Source organism: Phyllobates terribilis, unplaced genomic scaffold, assembly GCF_046119375.1.
Source record: "Phyllobates terribilis strain yellow unplaced genomic scaffold, ASM4611937v1 Scaffold_9__5_contigs__length_417890890, whole genome shotgun sequence".
Classification (NCBI taxonomy): Eukaryota; Metazoa; Chordata; class Amphibia; order Anura; family Dendrobatidae; genus Phyllobates; species Phyllobates terribilis.
In genome coordinates, this window is record NW_027362769.1 from 394338242 (window position 1) to 394365621 (window position 27380).

At 52.8% G+C, this 27380-nt stretch overlaps 1 protein-coding gene across 3 annotated transcripts in view; it reads right to left on the reverse strand.

The window, feature by feature from the left end:
• The window catches only part of TAOK2 (TAO kinase 2), a 36021-nt gene that overhangs the window by 8322 nt on the left and 319 nt on the right, over positions 1–27380 (reverse strand). For 2 of the 3 annotated variants that reach the window (XM_073648787.1, XM_073648785.1), the window contains exons 1-15: positions 27217–27380; positions 17839–18042; positions 17698–17769; positions 17511–17612; positions 3502–3547; positions 3050–3146; positions 2805–2918; positions 2624–2715; positions 2384–2477; positions 2046–2127; positions 1800–1967; positions 1280–1486; positions 935–1063; positions 618–854; positions 353–481 (exon numbers count right to left, since the gene is read on the reverse strand). The exon at positions 27217–27380 is cut by the window's right edge. In XM_073648787.1, the coding sequence (XP_073504888.1) occupies positions 353–481; positions 618–854; positions 935–1063; positions 1280–1486; positions 1800–1967; positions 2046–2127; positions 2384–2477; positions 2624–2715; positions 2805–2918; positions 3050–3146; positions 3502–3547; positions 17511–17612; positions 17698–17769; positions 17839–17970 (1701 nt within the window). In that variant the 5' untranslated portion in view covers positions 17971–18042; positions 27217–27380. Of the gene's footprint in view, positions 1–352; positions 482–617; positions 855–934; positions 1064–1279; positions 1487–1799; positions 1968–2045; positions 2128–2383; positions 2478–2623; positions 2716–2804; positions 2919–3049; positions 3147–3501; positions 3548–17510; positions 17613–17697; positions 17770–17838; positions 18043–18192; positions 18318–27216 lie in introns of those variants that run through there. The other variant, XM_073648786.1, reaches the window with a different exon arrangement.

Here is a 27380-nt window from a genome sequence, read left to right on the forward strand (position 1 = left end):
GTCCCCTTTCCCTCGTCCCCTTTCCCTCGTCCCCTCTCGCCCCATCCCCTTTCCCTCGTCCCCTCTCGCCCCGTCCCCTTTCCCTCGTCCCCTCTCGCCCCGTCCCCTTTCCCTCGTCCCCTCTCGCCCCGTCCCCTTTCCCTCGTCCCCTCTCCCTCGTCCCCTCTCGCCCCGTCCCCTTTCCCTCGTCCCCTCTCGCCCCGTCCCCTTTCCCTCGTCCCCTCTCGCCCCGTCCCCTTTACCTTGTCCCCTCTCGCCCCGTCCCCTTTCCCTTGTCCCCTCTCGCCCCGTCCCCTTTCCCTCGTCCCCTCTCGCCCCGTCCCCTTTACCTCGTCCCCTCTCATCTCCTCACCTCCTTTAGCTGCTCCTTGCGGATCTTGTACTGCCGCTTCTGACTCTCCAGGAGGTTGGTCAGCTCCTTCTTCTGCTGGCCCAGGATGTGCTGCTGAAACTTCTTCTCTTCCGTCATGGCAGACTTCGCCTGAGAAATAAAGGCCGTGTTAGATCCACCTGCCCAGATATCACCCACACGGGCCGCAGGGGCCCCCACAATCCGCACATGCCCAATGCACCGGGCAGCAGAGAAGCAGCACTTTCTGGGTTCCCACAGAGTTTACCTCTTTCTCGAAGATGGCCTGGTGCTTCTTGGTCAGCTTGTCGGTCTCGGCAGAGAAGTTGCTGCGGTGGGCCTCCAGCTCCTTGTCCAGACGCTGCTGGTGCTCGTCCAGCTCCGACTTCAGCTTGTTCTCTAGCGCCATCAGCTGCTTCTGGTGCTGCCGGCGCATGCGCTTGTAGCCGGACATCTGCTCCCGTAAGGCCGAGTCCTGCTCGTGCTCCTGGATCTGCCGCGTCACCTGCGAGAGATTGAGAACGCGTGAGGGACGTGATATGGTGACGTCACAGAACCGGACCCCCGTCGCCGCGGGACCCTCACCAGCGAGGCTGTGCGGATCGTGGCGAAGTGGTCCCTGTTGCGGCAATACGCCCGTCTGCGAGCGGCCGAGCTCGACTGCTGAGCCTCCATCTCGGGCTGGTACGGATCATCGTATATGTTGTCATGGGTCTGGGGAATAAAACCAAGAATGGTGAGAGTGAGCGAGCGAGGTGTGAACGAGGAGCAAGGTGGAAAGAAGAATCACACAATGGCGGCTGATGACCCGGCGTTCCCTCCGTACAGCAGCAACCTGTCAGACAGTCATATCCCCCCGCCATAGTGGTCTCGCATCGGCTGGGATACTGCACAGCTATGACGGTCAGTCGGCTGCGGAGCGGCACGTACCGGCAGGCGGTGTATGACGGAGCTGTTGGAGGTCACGGTGTGCTCGCCCTCCTGCATCATGGCCATCTCCCCGCTATCGTCCGAGGCGTCTGCCAGGCTGTTCACCGAGCTGCTCTGACTGCTGGCGCTGATGGACATGCTGGGCACCGACTGGCTGCTCTCCATGCTGGTGATCGTGCCCGTGCAATGCAGAAACTGCTCTGCTTCCTAGAAGAGAGACTGGACAATGTGACAGCCCGCCACACCGTGGGACCCCCAACAGCCATGGGGCCGCGGGGGACCCCCAACAGCCATGGGGCCGCGGGGGACCCCCAACAGCCATGGGGCCGCGGGGGACCCCCAACAGCCATGGGGCCGCGGGGGACCCCCAACAGCCATGGGGCCGCGCGGGACCCCCAACAGCCATGGGGCCGCGCGGGACCCCCAACAGCCATGGGGCCGCGCGGGACCCCCAACAGCCATGGGGCCGCGCGGGACCCCCAACAGCCATGGGGCCGCGCGGGACCCCAACAACCCTCACCTCCTCCTCCTCGGTGGTCTCGGTGTTGGGCCCGTTCTGGGTGTCCTGGAAGAGGATCTTCTTCATCTTGCGGTACTGCAGGTTGTCGAGCTCCCTGACTGCGTCCTTTGTGCGCTGGATCAGCTCCATGATGACAGTCTGTGGCCTCTCCCGCTGCAGGAAGCGATGCTGTAACGGAGGAGACGCGGGAGAGGTTATAGTCACCGCTGAGAACGTCCCTGGCCGTCACCGGCGGACCGTACCGACCTTCAGCAGGATGTCAGAGCTCGGCCGGTCCTGGGGAATCTTCTGTAGACAGGAATCCACAAAATTCCGGAAATACTCAGACCTGAGCGACAGGAAGTAAACGCCACAATCACCGCCGGGGTCCAGAGTTTTCAGACACCCGGCACCGGAGACACGCCGGGGTCCAGAGGCTCAGACACCCGACACCGGTGACACGCCGGGGTCCAGAGGCTCAGACACCCGACACCGGTGACACGCCGGGGTCCAGAGGCTCAGACACCCGACACCAGTGACACGCCGGGGACCGGAGGCTCAGACACGGGCGGGCGCCCCTAAGCAGGCGGGCGGGCGGCACTCACCAGTGATTGGACTGCAGGACGGGAGACTCGTTCTGGGCGATGTGATATAAGGCACTCATAGCATTCATGTTGAACAGCGGGGGCTTCCTCTCAGCTGCGGGGGAGACAGTCATCATTACTGATCACACGGGATGTGCCACCACAGAGGCTGCAGCACCGGTGGGCTGTCATCACACTGGCGGCAGGTGAAGCTCTTCCAAGCCCCCATAACATGCCGGCGCCCCCCGCTCAGGCGCTTACCGAGCTCGATGCTGGTGATCCCCAGGGACCACACGTCCACCTTCCCGTCATACTGCCCCTCGTCCATGGCCAGAATCACCTCCGGAGCCATCCTGAAGAGCAAGCACAGGGCGTCACACAACGACTACTGCACAGGAAGACAACTCCCACCGTCCACCGTCAGTGCAGGGGCTCCACTCACCAGTACGGGGTACCCACAAAGGAATTAGCCGGAGCCACGATGGACGCCGAGCCGAAATCCCCCAACTTCACCAACCCCGGCTCTGTCAGGAGGATGTTACCGGCCTTCACATCTCTGCATGAAAAGAAAGCAAGAAAGTCAGCAAGTCCTGACCACAAGCTGCTGACTGTTTCCACTAACAATAAGCAGAACAGTGAGTGCAGCTCTGGAGTAGTATGGGGATGACTGACACCTATAGGCCTCACCTGTGGATCATGTTGTGGGCATGCAGGTAGGCCAGGCCCTGGAGGGCCCCGTGGGTGATAGCAGCGATCTCCACCTCCTGGAGCGGCTTCTTGTGCACTGTACAGAACAATGGGAGGACGGTGAGCGCCGGAGGACCTTCCGACAGCGAGGGGTCACTACTACGACAGGCGGAGGACCCCCATAATCATCCAACAGCGAGGGGTCACTACTACCGACAGGCGGAGGACCCCCATAATAGTCCTACAGAGAGGGGTCACTACTACAGACAGGTGGAGGACCCCCATAATCATCCTACAGCGAGTGGTCACTACTACCGACAGGCTGAGGACCCCCATAATAGTCCTACAGAGAGGGGTCACTACTACAGACAGGTGGAGGACCCCCATAATCATCCTACAGCGAGTGGTCACTACTACCGAAAGGTGGAGGACCCCCGTAATGTAACACTTACCCTCCAGGAGGTCGGAAGCGGACCCCAGGCAGTACTCCATCACCAGCTGAGCAGCGGCCACAGGAGCAGGAGACAGAAAATAATGAGAGTTCAGGTCAAAACATCTGCGGGGGTCACCATGAGGGGTCTCTGGGGTCCAACCCTCCCAACTGCCAACCTCACACTGAACCGATGACATGGGGGGCAAAGACACAGAAGAAGGGAGAGGGGTCCGGTGAAAGGCAGTAGAGAGAGGGGGCCGGAAAAAAGGCTGGAGGGCAGAGGAATGAGGTTAGTAATCGGCCGGTCTCCGGGCGCAGGCGGGGGCTGTGCGGCAGTGACGCGGAGGACGGCGGGGGGCTTTTGTGATGGCTTTTTCTGTACACAGCGCTGCCTCCCACTCACGGCAATAAGGCTCCGCAGACAAGACGGGATGTGAGTGCACATGTACAATCATACGCAGCACGGAGCACGGATACACGGGATACCACCCTGAGCCATCCCCAGCAGCTCATACACAGCAGGGGGCGCCACAGGCAACAGAGTAAGGACCAGGGGAAACATCTGTGGATGACGGATTACTGGAACTTTGTGTATTGTGAAAATTACAAACAAACAGAAAAGAGACGTCGCCCGGAGCCGGAACCAGAGGAGCCGGAACACCAAGCACAGAGCGGACAGCAACACACTGATACAGCCAGTACTGTACTCCAGAGCTGCACTCACTACTCTGCAGAACTCAGAGCGGAAATCTCCCAGAACTCCTGATGTGTTCAGAGTCTGCAAAGAACTACAACAAATGATCTGATTCTCTTTTTGGACGTCTCAATGTGCAATCAACAGACACACAAACTTACTTAGTGAGTGCAGCTCTGGAGTATAATACAGGATGTAACTCAGGATCAGTAATGTAATGTATGTACACAGTGACTGCACCAGCAGAATAGTGAGTGCAGCTCTGGGGTATAATACAGGATGTAACTCAGGATCAGTAATGTAATGTATGTACACAGTGACTGCACCAGCAGAATAGTGAGTGCAGCTCTGGAGTATAATACAGGATGTAACTCAGGATCAGTAATGTAATGTATATACACAGAGACTGCACCAGCAGAATAGTGAGTGCAGCTCTGGAGTATAATACAGGATGTAACTCAGGATCAGTAATGTAATGCAAGTACACAGTGACTGCACCAGCAGAATAGTGAGTGCAGCTCTGGAGTATAATACAGGAGGTAACTCAGGATCAGTAATGTAATGTAAGTACACAGTGACTGCACCAGCAGAATAGTGAGTGCAGCTCTGGAGTATAATACAGGATGTAACTCAGGATCAGTAATGTAATGTATGTACACAGTGACTGCACCAGCAGAATAGTGAGTGCAGCTCTGGAGTATAATACAGGAGGTAACTCAGGATCAGTAATGTAATGTAAGTACACAGTGACTGCAAAAGCAGAATAGTGAGTGCAGCTCTGTAGTATAATACAGGATGTAACTCAGGATCAGTAATGTAATGTATGTACACAGTGACTGCACCAGCAGAATAGTGAGTGCAGCTCTGGAGTATAATACAGGATGTAACTCAGGATCAGTAATGTAATGTATATATACAGTGACTGCACCAGCAGAATAGTGAGTGCAGCTCTGGAGTATAATACAGGATGGAGCTCAGGATCAGTAATGTAATGTATGTACACAGTGACTGCACCAGCAGAATAGTGAGTGCAGCTCTGGAGTATAATACAGGATGGAGCTCAGGATCAGTAATGTAATGTATGTACACAGTGACTGCAAAAGCAGAATAGTGAGTGCAGCTCTGGAGTATAATACAGGATGTAACTCAGGATCAGTAATGTAATGAATGTACACAGTGACTGCACCAGCAGAATAGTGAGTGCAGCTCTGGAGTATAATACAGGAGGTAACTCAGGATCAGTAATGTAATGTATGTACACAGTGACTCCACCAGCAGAATAGTGAGTGCAGCTCTGGGGTATAATACAGGATGTAACTCAGGATCAGTAATGTAATGTATGTACACAGTGACTGCACCAGCAGAATAGTGAGTGCAGCTCTGGAGTATAATACAGGATGTAACTCAGGATCAGTAATGTAATGTATGTACACAGTGACTGCACCAGCAGAATAGTGAGTGCAGCTCTGGAGTATAATACAGGAGGTAACTCAGGATCAGTAATGTAATGTATGTACACAGTGACTCCACCAGCAGAATAGTGAGTGCAGCTCTGGGGTATAATACAGGAGGTAACTCAGGATCAGTAATGTAATGTATGTACACAGTGACTGCACCAGCAGAATAGTGAGTGCAGCTCTGGAGTATAATACAGGATGTAACTCAGGATCAGTAATGTAATGTATGTACACAGTGACTCCACCAGCAGAATAGTGAGTGCAGCTCTGGGGTATAATACAGGAGGTAACTCAGGATCAGTAATGTAATGTATGTACACAGTGACTGCACCAGCAGGATAGTGAGTGCAGCTCTGGAGTATAATACAGGATGTAACTCAGGATCAGTAATGTAATGAATGTACACAGTGACTGCACCAGCAGAATAGTGAGTGCAGCTCTGGAGTATAATACAGGAGGTAACTCAGGATCAGTAATGTAATGTATGTACACAGTGACTCCACCAGCAGAATAGTGAGTGCAGCTCTGGGGTATAATACAGGATGTAACTCAGGATCAGTAATGTAATGTATGTACACAGTGACTGCACCAGCAGAATAGTGAGTGCAGCTCTGGAGTATAATACAGGATGTAACTCAGGATCAGTAATGTAATGAATGTACACAGTGACTGCACCAGCAGAATAGTGAGTGCAGCTCTGGAGTATAATACAGGAGGTAACTCAGGATCAGTAATGTAATGTATGTACACAGTGACTCCACCAGCAGAATAGTGAGTGCAGCTCTGGGGTATAATACAGGAGGTAACTCAGGATCAGTAATGTAATGTATGTACACAGTGACTGCACCAGCAGAATAGTGAGTGCAGCTCTGGAGTATAATACAGGATGTAACTCAGGATCAGTAATGTAATGTATGTACACAGTGACTCCACCAGCAGAATAGTGAGTGCAGCTCTGGGGTATAATACAGGAGGTAACTCAGGATCAGTAATGTAATGTATGTACACAGTGACTGCACCAGCAGGATAGTGAGTGCAGCTCTGGAGTATAATACAGGATGTAACTCAGGATCAGTAATGTAATGAATGTACACAGTGACTGCACCAGCAGAATAGTGAGTGCAGCTCTGGAGTATAATACAGGAGGTAACTCAGGATCAGTAATGTAATGTATGTACACAGTGACTCCACCAGCAGAATAGTGAGTGCAGCTCTGGGGTATAATACAGGAGGTAACTCAGGATCAGTAATGTAATGTATGTACACAGTGACTGCACCAGCAGAATAGTGAGTGCAGCTCTGGAGTATAATACAGGATGTAACTCAGGATCAGTAATGTAATGAATGTACACAGTGACTGCACCAGCAGAATAGTGAGTGCAGCTCTGGAGTATAATACAGGAGGTAACTCAGGATCAGTAATGTAATGTATGTACACAGTGACTCCACCAGCAGAATAGTGAGTGCAGCTCTGGGGTATAATACAGGATGTAACTCAGGATCAGTAATGTAATGTATGTACACAGTGACTGCACCAGCAGAATAGTGAGTGCAGCTCTGGAGTATAATACAGGATGTAACTCAGGATCAGTAATGTAATGTATGTACACAGTGACTGCACCAGCAGAATAGTGAGTGCAGCTCTGGAGTATAATACAGGAGGTAACTCAGGATCAGTAATGTAATGTATGTACACAGTGACTCCACCAGCAGAATAGTGAGTGCAGCTCTGGGGTATAATACAGGAGGTAACTCAGGATCAGTAATGTAATGTATGTACACAGTGACTGCACCAGCAGAATAGTGAGTGCAGCTCTGGAGTATAATACAGGATGTAACTCAGGATCAGTAATGTAATGTATGTACACAGTGACTCCACCAGCAGAATAGTGAGTGCAGCTCTGGGGTATAATACAGGATGGAGCTCAGGATCAGTAATGTAATGTATGTACACAGTGACTGCAAAAGCAGAATAGTGAGTGCAGCTCTGGAGTATAATACAGGATGTAACTCAGGATCAGTAATGTAATGAATGTACACAGTGACTGCACCAGCAGAATAGTGAGTGCAGCTCTGGAGTATAATACAGGAGGTAACTCAGGATCAGTAATGTAATGTATGTACACAGTGACTCCACCAGCAGAATAGTGAGTGCAGCTCTGGGGTATAATACAGGATGTAACTCAGGATCAGTAATGTAATGTATGTACACAGTGACTGCACCAGCAGAATAGTGAGTGCAGCTCTGGAGTATAATACAGGATGTAACTCAGGATCAGTAATGTAATGAATGTACACAGTGACTGCACCAGCAGAATAGTGAGTGCAGCTCTGGAGTATAATACAGGAGGTAACTCAGGATCAGTAATGTAATGTATGTACACAGTGACTCCACCAGCAGAATAGTGAGTGCAGCTCTGGGGTATAATACAGGAGGTAACTCAGGATCAGTAATGTAATGTATGTACACAGTGACTGCACCAGCAGAATAGTGAGTGCAGCTCTGGAGTATAATACAGGATGTAACTCAGGATCAGTAATGTAATGTATGTACACAGTGACTCCACCAGCAGAATAGTGAGTGCAGCTCTGGGGTATAATACAGGAGGTAACTCAGGATCAGTAATGTAATGTATGTACACAGTGACTGCACCAGCAGGATAGTGAGTGCAGCTCTGGAGTATAATACAGGATGTAACTCAGGATCAGTAATGTAATGAATGTACACAGTGACTGCACCAGCAGAATAGTGAGTGCAGCTCTGGAGTATAATACAGGAGGTAACTCAGGATCAGTAATGTAATGTATGTACACAGTGACTCCACCAGCAGAATAGTGAGTGCAGCTCTGGGGTATAATACAGGAGGTAACTCAGGATCAGTAATGTAATGTATGTACACAGTGACTGCACCAGCAGAATAGTGAGTGCAGCTCTGGAGTATAATACAGGATGTAACTCAGGATCAGTAATGTAATGTATGTACACAGTGACTGCACCAGCAGAATAGTGAGCGCAGCTCTGGAGTATAATACAGGATGTAACTCAGGATCAGTAATGTAATGTATGCACACAGTGACTGCACCAGCAGGATAGTGAGTGTAGCTCTGGAGTATAATACAGGATGTAACTCAGGATCAGTAATGTAATGTATGCACACAGTGACTGCACCAGCAGAATAGTGAGTGCAGCTCTGGAGTATAATACAGGATGTAACTCAGGATCAGTAATGTAATGAATGTACACAGTGACTGCACCAGCAGAATAGTGAGTGCAGCTCTGGAGTATAATACAGGATGTAACTCAGGATCAGTAATGTAATGTATGTACACAGTGACTGCACCAGCAGAATAGTGAGTGCAGCTCTGGAGTATAATACAGGAGGTAACTCAGGATCAGTAATGTATGTACACAGTGACTGCACCAGCAGAATAGTGAGTGCAGCTCTGGAGTATAATACAGGATGTAACTCAGGATCAGTAATGTAATGTATGTACTCAGTGACTGCACCAGCAGAATAGTGAGTGCAGCTCTGGAGTATAATACAGGATGTAACTCAGGATCAGTAATGTAATGTATGTACTCAGTGACTGCACCAGCAGAATAGTGAGTGCTGCTCTGGAGTATAATACAGGATGTAACTCAGGATCAGTAATGTAATGTATGTACTCAGTGACTGCACCAGCAGAATAGTGAGTGCAGCTCTGGAGTATAATACAGGATGTAACTCAGGATCAGTAATGTAATGTATGTACACAGTGACTGCACCAGCAGAATAGTGAGTGCAGCTCTGGAGTATAATACAGGATGTAACTCAGGATCAGTAATGTAATGTATGTACACAGTGACTGCACCAGCAGAATAGTGAGTGCAGCTCTGGAGTATAATACAGGAGGTAACTCAGGATCAGTAATGTATGTACACAGTGACTGCACCAGCAGAATAGTGAGTGCAGCTCTGGAGTATAATACAGGATGTAACTCAGGATCAGTAATGTAATGTATGTACTCAGTGACTGCACCAGCAGAATAGTGAGTGCAGCTCTGGAGTATAATACAGGATGTAACTCAGGATCAGTAATGTAATGTATGTACTCAGTGACTGCACCAGCAGAATAGTGAGTGCTGCTCTGGAGTATAATACAGGATGTAACTCAGGATCAGTAATGTAATGTATGTACTCAGTGACTGCACCAGCAGAATAGTGAGTGCAGCTCTGGAGTATAATACAGGATGTAACTCAGGATCAGTAATGTAATGTATGTACACAGTGACTGCACCAGCAGAATAGTGAGTGCAGCTCTGGAGTATAATACAGGATGTAACTCAGGATCAGTAATGTAATGTATGTACACAGTGACTGCACCAGCAGAATAGTGAGTGCAGCTCTGGAGTATAATACAGGATGTAACTCAGGATCAGTAATGTAATGTATGTACACAGTGACTGCACCAGCAGAATAGTGAGTGCAGCTCTGGAGTATAATACAGGATGTAACTCAGGATCAGTAATGTAATGTATGTACACAGTGACTGCACCAGCAGAATAGTGAGTGCAGCTCTGGAGGATAATACAGGATGTAACTCAGGATCAGTAATGTAATGTATGTACACAGTGACTGCACCAGCAGAATAGTGAGTGCAGCTCTGGAGTATAATACAGGGTGTAACTCAGGATCAGTAATGCAATGTATGTACACAGTGACTGCACCAGCAGAATAGTGAGTGCAGCTCTGGAGTATAATACAGGATGTAACTCAGGATCAGTAATGTAATGTATGTACACAGTGACTGCACCAGCAGAATAGTGAGTGCAGCTCTGGAGTATAATACAGGGTGTAACTCAGGATCAGTAATGCAATGTATGTACACAGTGACTGCACCAGCAGAATAGTGAGTGCAGCTCTGGAGTATAATACAGGATGTAACTCAGGATCAGTAATGTAATGTACGTACACAGTGACTGCACCAGCAGAATAGTGAGTGCAGCTCTGGAGTATAATACAGGAGGTAAGTCAGGATCAGTAATGTAATGTATGTACACAGACACTGCACCAGCAGAATAGTGAGTGCAGCTCTGGAGTATAATACAGGATGTAACTCAGGATCAGTAATGTATGTACACAGTGACTGCACCAGCAGAATAGTGAGTGCAGCTCTGGAGGATAATACAGGATGTAACTCAGGATCAGTAATGTAATGTATGTACACAGTGACTGCACCAGCAGAATAGTGAGTGCAGCTCTGGAGTATAATACAGGGTGTAACTCAGGATCAGTAATGCAATGTATGTACACAGTGACTGCACTAGCAGAATAGTGAGTGCAGCTCTGGAGTATAATACAGGATGTAACTCAGTATCAGTAATGTAATGTATGTACACAGTGACTGCACCAGCAGAATAGTGAGTGCAGCTCTGGAGTATAATACAGGAAGTAACTCAGGATCAGTAATGTAATGTATGTACACAGTGACTGCACCAGCAGAATAGTGAGTGCAGCTCTGGAGTATAATACAGGAGGTAAGTCAGGATCAGTAATGTAATGTATGTACACAGACACTGCACCAGCAGAATAGTGAGTGCAGCTCTGGAGTATAATACAGGATGTAACTCAGGATCAGTAATGTATGTACACAGTGACTGCACCAGCAGAATAGTGAGTGCAGCTCTGGAGTATAATACAGGGTGTAACTCAGGATCAGTAATGCAATGTATGTACACAGTCACTGCACCAGCAGAATAGTGAGTGCAGCTCTGGAGGATAATACAGGATGTAACTCAGGATCAGTAATGTAATGTATGTACACAGTCACTGCACCAGCAGAATAGTGAGTGCAGCTCTGGAGTATAATACAGGGTGTAACTCAGGATCAGTAATGCAATGTATGTACACAGTGACTGCACTAGCAGAATAGTGAGTGCAGCTCTGGAGTATAATACAGGATGTAACTCAGTATCAGTAATGTAATGTATGTACACAGTGACTGCACCAGCAGAATAGTGAGTGCAGCTCTGGAGTATAATACAGGAAGTAACTCAGGATCAGTAATGTAATGTATGTACACAGTGACTGCACCAGCAGAATAGTGAGTGCAGCTCTGGGGTATAATACAGGAGGTAACTCAGGGTCAGTAATGTAATGTATGTACACAGTGAGTCCACCAGCAGAATAGCGAGTGCAGCTCTGGAGTATAATACAGGATGTAACTCAGGATCAGTAATGTAATGTATGTACACAGAGACTGCACCAGCAGAATAGTGAGTGCAGCTCTGGGGTATAATACAGGATGTAACTCAGTATCAGTAATGTAATGTATGTACATAGTGACTACACCAGCAGAATAGTGAGTGCAGCTCTGGAGTATAATACAGGATGTAACTCAGGATCAGTAATGTAATGTAAGTACACAGTGACTGCACCAGCAGAAAAGTGAGTGCAGCTCTGGAGTATAATACAGGATGTAACTCACGATCAGTAATGTAATGTATGTACATAGTGACTACACCAGCAGAATAGTGAGTGCAGCTCTGGAGTATAATACAGGATGTAACTCAGGATCAGTAATGTAATGTAAGTACACAGTGACTGCACCAGCAGAAAAGTGAGTGCAGCTCTGGAGTATAATACAGGATGTAACTCAGGATCAGTAATGTAATGTATGTACACAGTGATTGCACCAGCAGAATAGTGAGTGCAGCTCTGGAGTATAATACAGGATGTAACTCCGGATCAGTAATGTAATGTATGTACACAGTGACTGCACCAGCAGAATAGTGAGTGCAGCTCTGGAGTATAATACAGGATGTAACTCCGGATCAGTAATGTAATGTATGTACACAGTGACAGCACCAGCAGAATAGTGAGTGCAGCTCTGGAGTATAATATAGGATGTAACTCAGGATCAGTAATGTAATGTATGTACACAGTGACTGCACCAGCAGAATAGTGAGTGCAGCTCTGGAGTATAATACAGGATGTAACTCCGGATCAGTAATGTAATGTATGTACACAGTGACTGCACCAGCAGAATAGTGAGTGCAGCTCTGGGGTATAATACAGGAGGTAACTCAGGGTCAGTAATGTAATGTATGTACACAGTGAGTCCACCAGCAGAATAGCGAGTGCAGCTCTGGAGTATAATACAGGATGTAACTCAGGATCAGTAATGTAATGTATGTACACAGAGACTGCACCAGCAGAATAGTGAGTGCAGCTCTGGGGTATAATACAGGATGTAACTCCGGATCAGTAATGTAATGTATGTACACAGTGACTGCACCAGCAGAATAGTGAGTGCAGCTCTGAAGTATAATACAGGAGATAACTCACGATCAGTAATGTAATGTATGTACACAGTGACAGCACCAGCAGAATAGTGAGTGCAGCTCTGGAGTATAATACAGGATGTAACTCAGGATCAGTAATGTAATGTATGTACACAGTGACTACACCAGCAGAATAGTGAGTGCAGCTCTGGAGTATAATACAGGATGTAACTCAGGATCAGTAATGTAATGTATGTACACAGTGACTGCACCAGCAGAATAGTGAGTGCAGCTCTGGAGTATAATACAGGATGTAACTCAGGATCAGTAATGTAATGTATATACACAGTGACTGCACCAGCAGAATAGTGAGCGCAGCTCTGGAGTATAATACAGGATGTAACTCAGGATCAGTAATGTAATGTATGTACACAGTGACTGCACCAGCAGACTAGTGAGCGCAGCTCTGGAGTATAATACAGTATGTAACTCAGGATCAGTAATGTAATGTATGTACACAGTGACTGCACCAGCAGAATAGTGAGCGCAGCTCTGGAGTATAATACAGGATGTAACTCAGGATCAGTAATGTAATGTATGTACACAGTGACTGCACCAGCAGAATAGTGAGTGCAGCTCTGGAGTATAATACAGGATGTAACTCAGGATCAGTAATGTATGTACACAGTGACTGCACCAGCAGAATAGTGAGTGCAGCTCTGGAGTATAATACAGGATGTAACTCAGGATCAGTAATGTAATGTATGTACACAGTGACTGCACCAGCAGAATAGTGAGTGCAGCTCTGGGGTATAATACAGGATGTAACTCAGGATCAGTAATGTAATGTATGTACACAGTGACCGCCCCAGCAGAATAGTGAGTGCAGCTCTGGAGCATAATACAGGAGTTAACTCAGGATCAGTAATGTAATGTATGTACACAGTGACTGCACCAGCAGAATAGTGAGTGCAGCTCTGGAGTATAATACAGGATGTAACTCAGGATCAGTAATGTAATGTATGTACACAGTGACTGTACCAGCAGAATAGTGAGTGCAGCTCTGGAGTATAATACAGGAGGTAACTCAGGATCAGTAATGTAATGTATGTACACAGTGACTGTACCAGCAGAATAGTGAGTGCAGCTCTGGAGGATAATACAGGATGTAACTCAGGATCAGTAATGTAATGTATGTACACAGTGACTGCACCAGCAGAATAGTGAGTGCAGCTCTGGGGTATAATATAGGAGGTAACTCAGGATCAGTAATGTAATGTATGTACACAGTGACTGCACCAGCAGAATAGTGAGTGCAGCTCTGGAGTATAATACAGGAGGTAACGCAGGATCAGTAATGTAATGTATGTACACAGTGACTGCACCAGCAGAATAGTGAGTGCAGCTCTGGAGTATAATACAGGATGTAACTCAGGATCAGTAATGTAATGTATGTACACAGTGACTGCACCAGCAGAATAGTGAGTGCAGCACTGGAGTATAATACAGGATGTAACTCAGGATCAGTAATGTAATGTATGTACACAGTGACTGCACCAGCAGAATAGTGAGTGCAGCTCTGGAGTATAATACAGGATGTAACTCAGGATCAGTAATGTAATGTAAGAACACAGTGACTGCACCAGCAGACTAGTGAGCACAGCTCTGGAGTATAATACAGGATGTAACTCAGGATCAGTAATGTAATGTATGTACACAGTGACTGCACCAGCAGACTAGTGAGCGCAGCTCTGGAGTATAATACAGGATGTAACTCAGGATCAGTAATGTAATGTATGTACACAGTGACTGCACCAGCAGAATAGTGAGTGCAGCTCTGGAGTATAATACAGGATGTAACTCAGGATCAGTAATGTATGTACACAGTGACTGCACCAGCAGAATAGTGAGTGCAGCTCTGGAGTATAATACAGGATGTAACTCAGGATCAGTAATGTAATGTATGTACACATTGACTGCACCAGCAGAATAGTGAGTGCAGCTCTGGAGTATAATACAGGATGTAACTCAGGATCAGTAATGTAATGTATGTACACAGTGACCGCCCCAGCAGAATAGTGAGTGCAGCTCTGGAGCATAATACAGGAGTTAACTCAGGATCAGTAATGTAATGTATGTACACAGTGACTGCACCAGCAGAATAGTGAGTGCAGCTCTGGAGTATAATACAGGAGGTAACTCAGGATCAGTAATGTAATGTATGTACACAGTGACTGTACCAGCAGAATAGTGAGTGCAGCTCTGTAGGATAATACAGGATGTAACTCAGGATCAGTAATGTAATGTATGTACACAGTGACTGCACCAGCAGAATAGTGAGTGCAGCTCTGGGGTATAATACAGGAGGTAACTCAGGATCAGTAATGTAATGTATGTACACAGTGACTGCACCAGCAGAATAGTGAGTGCAGCTCGAGTATAATACAGGATGTAACTCAGGATCAGTAATGTAATGTATGTACACAGTGACTGCACCAGCAGAATAGTGAGTGCAGCTCTGGAGTATAATACAGGATGTAACTCCGGATCAGTAATGTAATGTATGTACACAGTGACTGCACCAGCAGAATAGTGAGTGCAGCTCTGGAGTATAATACAGGATGTAACTCAGGATCAGTAATGTAATGTATGTACACAGTGACTGCACCAGCAGAATAGTGAGTGCAGCTCTGGAGTATAATACAGGATGTAACTCAGGATCAGTAATGTAATGTATGTACACAGTGACTGCACCAGCAGAATAGTGAGTGCAGCTCGAGTATAATACAGGATGTAACTCAGGATCAGTAATGTAATGTATGTACACAGTGACTGCACCAGCAGAATAGTGAGTGCAGCTCTGGAGTATAATACAGGATGTAACTCAGGATCAGTAATGTAATGTATGTACACAGTGACTGCACCAGCAGACTAGTGAGCGCAGCTCTGGAGTATAATACAGGATGTAACTCAGGATCAGTAATGTAATTTATGTACACAGTGACTGCACCAGCAGAATAGTGAGTGCAGCTCTGGAGTATAATACAGGATGTAACTCAGGATCAGTAATGTATGTACACAGTGACTGCACCAGCAGAATAGTGAGTGCAGCTCTGGAGTATAATACAGGATGTAACTCAGGATCAGTAATGTATGTACACAGTGACTGCACCAGCAGAATAGTGAGTGCAGCTCTGGAGTATAATACAGGATGTAACTCAGGATCAGTAATGTAATGTATGTACACATTGACTGCACCAGCAGAATAGTGAGTGCAGCTCTGGGGTATAATACAGGAGGTAACTCAGGATCAGTAATGTAATGTATGTACACAGTGACCGCCCCAGCAGAATAGTGAGTGCAGCTCTGGAGCATAATACAGGAGGTAACTCAGGATCAGTAATGTAATGTATGTACACAGTGACCGCACCAGCAGAATAGTGAGTGCAGCCCTGGAGGATAATACAGGAGGTAACTCAGGATCAGTAATGTAATGTATGTACACAATGACTGCACCAGCAGAATAGTGAGTGCAGCTCTGGAGTATAATACAGGAGGTAACTCAGGATCAGTAATGTAATGTATGTACACAGTGACTGCACCAGCTGAATAGTGAGTGCAGCTCTGGAGTATAATACAGGAGGTAACTCAGGATCAGTAATGTAATGTATGTACACAGTGACCGCACCAGCAGAATAGTGAGTGCAGCTCTGGAGTATAATACAGGAGGTAACTCAGGATCAGTAATGTAATGTATGTACACAGTGACCGCACCAGCAGAATAGTGAGTGCAGCCCTGGAGGATAATACAGGAGGTAACTCAGGATCAGTAATGTAATGTATGTACACAATGACTGCACCAGCAGAATAGTGAGTGCAGCTCTGGAGTATAATACAGGAGGTAACTCAGGATCAGTAATGTAATGTATGTACACAGTGACTGCACCAGCTGAATAGTGAGTGCAGCTCTGGAGTATAATACAGGATGTAACTCAGGATCAGTAATGTAATGTATGTACACAGTGACTGCACCAGCAGAATAGTGAGTGCAGCTCTGGGGTATAATACAGGAGGTAACTCAGGATCAGTAATGTAATGTATGTACACAATGACTGCCCCAGCAGAATAGTGAGTGCAGCTCTGGGGTATAATACAGGATGTAACTCAGGATCAGTAATGTAATGCATGTACACAGTGACTGCACCAGCAGAATAGTGAGTGCAGCTCTGGGGTATAATACAGGAGGTAACTCAGGATCAGTAATGTAATGTATGTGCACAGTGACTGCACCAGCAGAATAGTGAGTGCAGCTCTGGAGTATAATACAGGAGGTAACTCAGGATCAGTAACGTACTGTATGTACACAGTGACTGCACCAGCAGAATATTGAGTGCAGCTCTGGAGCATAATACAGGAGGTAACTCAGGATCAGTAATGTAATGTATGTACAGAGTGACCGCACCAGCAGAATACTGAGTGCAGCTCTGCGGTATAATACAGGAGGTAACTCAGGATCAGTAATGTAATGTATGTACACAGTGACCGTACCAGCAGAATAGTGAGTGCAGCTCTGGAGGATAACACTGGATATAGTGCAGACTCAGTATTACTCACCCAGGCCGTGTGCTCCCGCAGGTAACATCCTTTATATTCTATGGTGTTGGGATGTCGCAGCTTTTGGAGGAATTTCACTTCTTTGATGATGTCCTGCCATTTCTACACCATAGAGGAGAGAGGTTCAGTATCAGTGCATGTATTGTGCGTCCCCCCTTACATGCGGCCCCCCGCCGGCAGCACCCACCTCATTAGACTGCTTGCCACTATACGACATCTTCTTAATGGCGACGACCTCGTTATTCCGGATGTCTCTGGCCTGGAGGGAGGACAGTGGTGGTTATCGGAGAGGTCACGATCCTCGCAGCTCCTGGGAGCGGATACTTACAAAATAGACGGCGCCGAAGCTCCCGTGCCCGATCTCCCGCAGGTCGGCAAAGAGCTTTTCCGGGTCATCTTTAAAGAAAAGCTCGGCCACCTCAGGGTCTTTCAGGCTGCCAGCCCGGGCGTTGGACGGCATGACGAGTGCCAGGGGATACCCCCCGCGGGAAGCCGCCGCCACCACTCCCAATGGAGGACGGACCCACCGAGGCTGTCAGAAGAGGGAAAAAGAAGAAACGTCTCCAATTATTCCATGGCGGCAGAGAAGGGGAAAGAGGCAAAAATGGGGGGCACAAGGGAGAAGAGGGGGCGACGGACGAGATAACGGGGGGCACATGACGGAGCACCGCACCATTAATACCTTCTACCCTGTGGAAAGCCGCCGTTAACCCTTCTCCTGCCGTGCACACCACCATCGCGACGAGCGCTCCACCGACCCCTGTCTCGCCAGGTGATGCATTAACCCCTGCACTGCCAGCGAGGCTGCGACCAGTTATGGTCGGGGAGATGACAGAGGCTGAGGCCCCGCCCCCTCTGCTGACAGCCATAGTTACAGCTTTACTATTGGTCGTCGCCCAGAGGGGCGGGAGCCGGGAGTCAGGCAGAGCCGTCAGTCAGTGCCTCCGTCTGCCGCCCCCAGCACAACACGGCTGCGACCCGGAGGACGGCACGGGAGGGCGAGAAGGCTCTGCACCCGCCATCACCGGTAACGGGCAGGACTCACCCCTCGCCTGCCCCCGGTGAACCACAACTAGCCCTGCACAGAGCCAGCTGCCGACCCACTGCCCTCCCACTCTCTGCGGACCGCCGCTCCCAACGACCCATCGACCTCCCACTCTGTGGACCGCAGCCGCCGACCCATCGCCCTCCCATGTTCCGCTTATCCACCCTCGTCCACTCCCCCCGGCTGCCGCCGGCCCGCCGCCCTCGTCCACTTCCCCCGGCTGCCGCCGGCCCGCCGCTCTCGTCCACTCCTCCCGGCTGCCGCCGGCCCGCCGCCCTCGTCCACTCCTCCCGGCTGCCGCCGGCCCGCCGCCCTCGTCCACTCCTCCCGGCTGCCGCCGGCCCGCCGCCCTCGTCCACTCCTCCCGGCTGCCGCCGGCCCGCCGCCCTCGTCCACTCCCCCCGGCTGCCGCCGGCCCGCCGCCCTCGTCCACTCCCCCCGGCTGCCGCCGGCCCGCCGCCCTCGTCCACTCATCCCGGCTGCCGCCGGCCCGCCGCCCTCTTCCACCCCTCCCGGCTGCCGCCGGCCGGCCGCCCTCACCTTCTTTGTCACATGATTCACAAAAATAGGATGACCCACATATTACTCTGATAGAGAAGAGTTGTGTTTCTAATGTCGGTAACACCAATAATGGGCATCACACCCACCCCCGGTCCACGTAATATCAGTGGGTCGCACACAGAGCAAAAGATCTTGTGCCAGAAACATCCAGATCCCAGACTTCATACAGTGGGGAGGACGGCGCGGCCCCCACAATCGAGATACTGTGAGTAAGCTGCGAGTCCCCCGACCCAGTCACAGAACAAGGAAACATTTATGGAGCCGGGACGTCCTACAATGGAGGAGCAGCACCAACAACATGGCCATGAAATGATCGCCCTGATAACAATAATGGACTCCACTGAAGGGGAGGTTCCCACTGAATATCCCAAACCTCCAGTGCCTTGAAAAAGTCTTTTTACCCCGTGAACTCTTCCTCATTGCACCCAGAAACAGCCTCTATGAGGTTTTCCTCCAGGATTGCCCTGTAGTTAGCTCCATCCATCTTCCCATCACCTCTGACCAGATCCCTGCCCCTGGGGAGAAAAGTCTCCCCACAGCAGGATGCTACCACCACCATGTCTGACGGTGGGGATGGTGATTTCAGGGTGATGTGCAGCGTTAGTTTTCCTTCACACATAGCATTTTGTTTTCAGCCCAAAAACTTCTCCTTTGGTCTCATCTGACCAGAGCCCCTTCCTCCACATGGTCGCTGTGTCCCCTACATGGGACTGCTTACGGCTAGCATTCAAAAATGACTTTCTTCTTGCCGCTCTTACATAAAGGCCAGGTTTGTGGAGTATACGACTAAGGACATAGCCCCACTATCAGTATTTGGTCAGTATTCGGTCAGTATTTTTTCTCAGGAGTGGGAGCCAAAACCAGGTGAGGAACAATCAGAGAAAAGGTATAATAGAAACAAGTCACCAATTCTGCATTTATCACCCACTCCCGGTTTTGGCTCCCACTCCTGAGAAAAAATACTGACAGAATACTGACTAAATACTGATAGTGGGGGCGTGGCCTAATAGTTGTCCTGGGACAGAGTCGTCCCCCCTCCGAGCTGTGGATCTGAAGCTCCTCCAGCCACCATGGGCCTCTCAGCTGCTTCTCTCATTAGTGATCTCCTTGCTTGGGATGTCAGGTTGGGTGGACGGCCATGTCTTGCTAGGTTTGCAGTTGTGCCGTACTCCTTCCATATTTGGATGATGGATTGTTGCTCCATGAGATGTTCAGAGCTTGGGCTATTTTGTATAACCTAACCCTGCATTACTCTTCCCCCTCAACTTTATCCCTGACCTGTCTGGTGGGCTCCTTGGTTTTCGGCTTTATCCCTGACCTGTCTGGTGGGCTCCTTGGTTTTCGGCTTTATCCCTGACCTGTCTGGTGGGCTCCTTGGTTTTCATGATATTGTTTGATCCCTAATGTTCTTACACAAATCTCTGAGGCCTTCACAGAACAGCTGCAGTTATACTGAGAAGAATTCACACCCAGGTAGACGCAATGTACTAATTATGTGACTTCTGGGGGTGATCGGTCACTCAGGATGTTATTCGGCGGGAGGAATCAGACTACAAAATATTAATGCACCTGACAATTTTCAGATTTATATATAATTAGAAAACCTCGTATCATTTACAGTTCACAAGTATTTGTACTTTGTATCACAGAAAATCCCAATAAAGTACATTTCAGTTTGTGGATGTAAGATGAAAGAATGGAAATCTTCTCGGGTATGAATACTTTATCAAGGCCCTATATCTGACTGATATCAGCCCCTTATAATGTTCCAGCACTATTATACACTGACATCACAACAAACACTACAAGTCCCAGGTGACAAACCGCCCTTTGCTACAATCACGGCTATAAAGTGACAATGGCTGTGAGCTTCCTGTGTCGGCGCTGCGCGTCCTGTGCTCCCCCCATGGTCGCTCCACAAGATCACACTGTATTCATCGGACGCATAGTACAATAATCACACCCCCGAGCTCTGTCCTGTCATCACTTAACGAGGGGCCGACGACCACCCAAAGTCTCACAACACAGAATAGGAAGAGGTGACAACAGCGAACAATTGGGGAAGAAGACGGAAGATGGCAGCGGAGAAATCTAAGGAGAAGCAATAATGATTCTAATAAGAAGGTGACAACCACCACGGCCGCCCGTCAGCTGTCAGTGCAGAAGTGAGGAGGCCGGGCCCGACCCCAGCCGGGAGAGGCCGGGCCCGACCCCAGCCGAGCGAGACTCGGGGAGAGGCCGGGCCCGACCCCAGCCGAGCGAGACTCGGGGAGAGGCCGGGCCCGACCCCAGCCGAGCGAGACTCGGGGAGAGGCCGGGCCCGACCCCAGCCGAGCGAGACTCGGGGAGAGGCCGGGCCCGACCCCAGCAGAGCGAGACTCGGGAAGAGGCCGGGCCCGACCCCAGCAGAGCGAGACACGGGGAGAGGCCGGGCCCGACCCCAGCAGAGCGAGACTCGGGGAGAGGCCGGGCCCGACCCCAGCAGAGCGAGACTCGGGGAGAGGCCGGGCCCGACCCCAGCAGAGCGAGACTCGGGGAGAGGCCGGGCCCGACCCCAGCAGAGCGATACACGGGAAGAGGCCGGGCCCGACCCCAGCAGAGCGAGACTCGGAAAGAGGCCGGGCCCGACCCCAGCAGAGCGAGACTCGGGAAGAGGCCGGGCCCGACCCCAGCAGAGCGAGACTCGGGAAGAGGCCGGGCCCGACCCCAGCAGAGCGAGACTCGGGAAGAGGCCGGGCCCGACCCCAGCAGAGCGAGACTCGGGGAGAGGCCGGGCCCGACCCCAGCAGAGCGAGACTCGGGGAGAGGCCGGGCCCGACCCCAGCAGAGCGAGACTCGGGGAGAGGCCGGGCCCGACCCCAGCAGAGCGAGACTCGGGGAGAGGCCGGGCCCGACCCCAGCAGAGCGAGACTCGGGGAGAGGCCGGGCCCGACCCCAGCAGAGCGAGACTCGGGGAGAGGCCGGGCCCGACCCCAGCAGAGCGAGACTCGGGGAGAGGCCGGGCCCGACCCCAGCAGAGCGAGACTCGGGGAGAGGCCGGGCCCGACCCCAGCAGAGCGAGACTCGGGGAGAGGCCGGGCCCGACCCCAGCAGAGCGAGACTCGGGGAGAGGCCGGGCCCGACCCCAGCAGAGCGAGACTCGGGGAGAGGCCGGGCCCGACCCCAGCAGAGCGAGACTCGGGGAGAGGCCGGGCCCGACCCCAGCAGAGCGAGACTCGGGGAGAGGCCGGGCCCGACCCCAGCAGAGCGAGACTCGGGGAGAGGCCGGGCCCGACCCCAGCAGAGCGAGACTCGGGGAGAGGCCGGGCCCGACCCCAGCAGAGCGAGACTCGGGGAGAGGCCGGGCCCGACCCCAGCAGAGCGAGACTCGGGGAGAGGCCGGGCCCGACCCCAGCAGAGCGAGACTCGGGGAGAGGCCGGGCCCGACCCCAGCAGAGCGAGACTCGGGGAGAGGCCGGGCCCGACCCCAGCAGAGCGAGACTCGGGGAGAGGCCGGGCCCGACCCCAGCAGAGCGAGACTCGGGGAGAGGCCGGGCCCGACCCCAGCAGAGCGATACACGGGAAGAGGCCGGGCCCGACCCCAGCAGAGCGAGACTCGGGAAGAGGCCGGGCCCGACCCCAGCAGAGCGAGACTCGGGAAGAGGCCGGGCCCGACCCCAGCAGAGCGAGACTCGGGAAGAGGCCGGGCCCGACCCCAGCAGAGCGAGACTCGGGAAGAGGCCGGGCCCGACCCCAGCAGAGCGAGACTCGGGAAGAGGCCGGGCCCGACCCCAGCAGAGCGAGACTCGGGAAGAGGCCGGGCCCGACCCCAGCAGAGCGAGACTCGGGAAGAGGCCGGGCCCGACCCCAGCAGAGCGAGACTCGGGAAGAGGCCGGGCCCGACCCCAGCAGAGCGAGACTCGGGAAGAGGCCGGGCCCGACCCCAGCAGAGCGAGACTCGGGAAGAGGCCGGGCCCGACCCCAGCAGAGCGAGACTCGGGAAGAGGCCGGGCCCGACCCCAGCAGAGCGAGACTCGGGAAGAGGCCGGGCCCGACCCCAGCAGAGCGAGACTCGGGAAGAGGCCGGGCCCGACCCCAGCAGAGCGAGACACGGGAAGAGGCCGGGCCCGACCCCAGCAGAGCGAGACACGGGAAGAGGCCGGGCCCGACCCCAGCAGAGCGAGACACGGGAAGAGGCCGGGCCCGACCCCAGCAGAGCGAGACACGGGAAGAGGCCGGGCCCGACCCCAGCAGAGCGAGACACGGGAAGAGGCCGGGCCCGACCCCAGCAGAGCGAGACACGGGAAGAGGCCGGGCCCGACCCCAGCAGAGCGAGACACGGGAAGAGGCCGGGCCCGACCCCAGCAGAGCGAGACACGGGAAGAGGCCGGGCCCGACCCCAGCAGAGCGAGACACGGGAAGAGGCCGGGCCCGACCCCAGCAGAGCGAGACACGGGAAGAGGCCGGGCCCGAAGCCAGCAGAGCGAGACACGGGAAGAGGCCGGGCCCGAAGCCAGCAGAGCGAGACACGGGAAGAGGCCGGGCCCGACGCCAGCAGAGCGAGACACGGGAAGAGGCCGGGCCCGACGCCAGCAGAGCGAGACACGGGAAGAGGCCGGGCCCGACGCCAGCAGAGCGAGACACGGGAAGAGGCCGGGCCCGACGCCAGCAGAGCGAGACTCGGGAAGAGGCCGGGCCCGACCCCAGCAGAGCGAGACTCGGGAAGAGGCCGGGCCCGACCCCAGCAGAGCGAGACTCGGGAAGAGGCCGGGCCCGACCCCAGCAGAGCGAGACTCGGGAAGAGGCCGGGCCCGACCCCAGCAGAGCGAGACTCGGGAAGAGGCCGGGCCCGACCCCAGCAGAGCGAGACTCGGGAAGAGGCCGGGCCCGACGCCAGCAGAGCGAGACAAGGGAAGAGGCCGGGCCCGACGCCAGCAGAGCGAGACAAGGGAAGAGGCCGGGCCCGACGCCAGCAGAGCGAGACAAGGGAAGAGGCCGGGCCCGACGCCAGCAGAGCGAGACAAGGGAAGAGGCCGGGCCCGACGCCAGCAGAGCGAGACACGGGAAGAGGCCGGGCCCGACCTCAGCAGAGCGAGACACGGGAAGAGGCCGGGCCCGACCTCAGCAGAGCGAGACACGGGAAGAGGCCGGGCCCGACCTCAGCAGAGCGAGACACGGGAAGAGGCCGGGCCCGACCCCAGCAGAGCGAGACACGGGAAGAGGCCGGGCCCGACCTCAGCAGAGCGAGACACGGGAAGAGGCCGGGCCCGACCTCAGCAGAGCGAGACAAGGGAAGAGGCCGGGCCCGACCTCAGCAGAGCGAGGCACGGGAAGAGGCCGGGCCCGACGCCAGCAGAGCAAGACACGGGAAGAGGCCGGGCCCGACCTCAGCAGAGCGAGGCACGGGAAGAGGCCGGGCCCGACGCCAGCAGAGCAAGACACGGGAAGAGGCCGACCCCGACCCCAGCAGAGCGAGACAAGGGAAGAGGCCGGGCCCGACCCCAGCAGAGCGAGACACGGGAAGAGGCCGGGCCCGACCCCCGCAGAGCGAGACACAGAAGTACAAGGTGTTCAGTGCTCCGAGACACAGCCGAAGTGAGGAGGCCGAGCCCGACCACCACTGAGCAAGACGCAGAAGAGAAAGCTCAGGACTGGGCCAAGAAATATCTAATCCAGATTGCTCTCAGGTTTTATGAACTGATGAAATGAGACGACTCTGTTCGGAGCAGATGGACGGGCCGGGTCTGGATCAGTACCGGGCACAAACCTCCACTGCCCTCAGACACCAGCGAGGTGGAGGTGCGTCTCTCCAGAAAACCAGGAATGTTCTGCAGGACATTGATAACAGCATTGTTGTCTCCACTGCTCAGGGCCAGGAAAGGCCTTAAAGATGGAGAATAATGACCGGCCCCGTCCTCACCGGACCGGAACCCTAGTGGGAACTTGTGGCCCTTCTTACATAGGAGAGGTCGGGTTACTTCAGTGGCTGTCGGGGCTAAAGTAAATCGGGATACGGGTGTATGTGCTGCATGGGCCGCCGACTATAATGATGTAGAGTCACAGCGTCCAATGTCGTGCCATATATGATGGGAGTAGTGATACATTGTGTGATAACAGATTAGATTGTCAGCTCCTGGGGTCGGGAAGATGGTACTGATATGACTGTATGCTGCTGTACGATATATTATGGCTATATGAAGTAAAACAACTCCCAGCGGCTGGAGATGATGAGGATCTAGTGTCACTATTGTGTCCCTCGTTTTGGAACGTTCCCTTCACAGCCCATAACATAAAAGAACGTCTGGTCACACCCAATATGGCAGCACACGAGCCCCAGCACCGCGCCAGGTAACCCGCGCCCCGACTCAATGCAGCAATCAGATATATGCATCCTGGAGCTGCAGAGCTGCCCACTCCCGGCCCTGAAGGATGACCGACACCTGCCATACCAGGTCACAGCCCTTCCTCCAGTAAAGCTGGGGGGGCAGTAACAAGTCACCAAGCAGCAGGGGAACTACATATCCCAGAAGTGGAGGAACAGGCCCTGAGGAGCAGGGAAGGATCACACATAACTGTGCAGCATCCAGAGCTGACATCTCCCAGCCTTCCCTGCTTGCTCTGGTGATTTGCATTCTGGGAAGTGTTATGATCCTCCGCCGGCATTACAGCAGCTCCGGTGACCAGTCTATAAGCTTGCTGACTGTTTCCAATGATGACCAGCAGAATACCGGGGTGTGAGCGACCTTCTGAGCCCCCAGGTTATAGGGATGGCTTCCGAGGCAGCTGACAGCAGCAGCCATTACCGAGCCGCCAACTTATTCCAAAGTGCAGTACAAAAACTTCATGGAAGGAAACCACCAACATGACCGCAGCACAAGCTGAAACTGCATGACCGGCTCCATCACCCCTTGCCACCCGATCCTCAACCGGGACCAGAAAACACGTCCTATAGAATTCAAACCCAGCAAACTTTATTTAACACAACTAAATCTGGGATCTGCCGAAAGTCTTCACCCGCCCCCACCCCCTTTCCTCCACAATGCAGCTGGATGCCCGTGACTGTTCCCTGTTATCAACCACGTCAGGCTGGGATTTATTGGACAGTGTCATCCAACCCTCTCCGCAGATCTGGTGGAGAGCGGCCGGTACAGGAAGTGATGACATCCTGTCTGTGATCACATGACCTCCTCAACCAATCACTGGCCTCGGGGGTTCAGCACGTGACCGCACCCCCAATGCTGCCATTACCGTATCAGCAGCTGTTGGGTTACAGCTTCGTCCATTAAGGTCTGCTGGGAAAATCAACGTCGTTACCCGAAGTGGGCACCGCAATGGCGGACAATAGAGGGCGACTTGTAGGGGAGGGGGCAAATTAAAGGGATGGCACAGTGCAGTTCAGCACTGGTCAGCGTGATGCCTGAGGCTCCCGGTGACCTGCCGGACCCCCACCAGTGACGGCTGCGGCTCCCAGTGGCCTGCCGCACACCCCCCCCCGGTGGCGGCTGCTGCCCCCCCGGTGACCTGCCGGACACCCCCTGTTCCTGTGATCTGCCGGATTCCCCCGGTGACCTGCATGCCCCCCCGGTGACGGCTGCGACTCCCGGTGACCTGCCGGACCCCCCGGTGACGGATGCGACTCCCGGTGACCTGCCGGACCCCCCGGTGACGGATGCGACTCCCGGTGACCTGCCGGACCCCCCGGTGACGGATGCGACTCCCGGTGACCTGCCGGACCCCCTGGATGATGGCTGCGGCTTCCGGTGACTACTGCGGCTCCCAGTGACCTGCCGGACCCCCCCCCCCGATGATGGCTGCGGCTTCCAGTGACCCGCTGGACCCCCTGTTGACTGCTTCGGATCCCAGTGACCCGCTGGACCCCCAGGTGACAGCTGCAGCTCCCAATGACCTGCCAGACCCCCCGGTGACAGCTGCGGCACCCAGTGACGGCTGCGGATCCCAGTGACCTGCCGGACCCCCCGATGACGGATGCGACTCCCGGTGACCTGCCGGACCCCCCGGTGACGGCTGCGGCTCCCAGTGACCTGCCGAACCCCCCGGTGACAGCTGCGGCTCCCAGCGACCTGCCGGACACCTGTATACACCGGCGTCCCCGTTACTTACCGGAAAGTGTCAGCGTGTGGCGGGGTCCTGGCCGGTCAGGCGGCTTTCAGTGGGCGCTCAGCCGGTGCCCGTGGCCTCCCATGATGGCTCCGTGGGCAGCGAGCCCCCCAGTCCCGGTAACCGTGGCGATCTCTGAGGACATACGTCTAGTGTGAGACTATAGA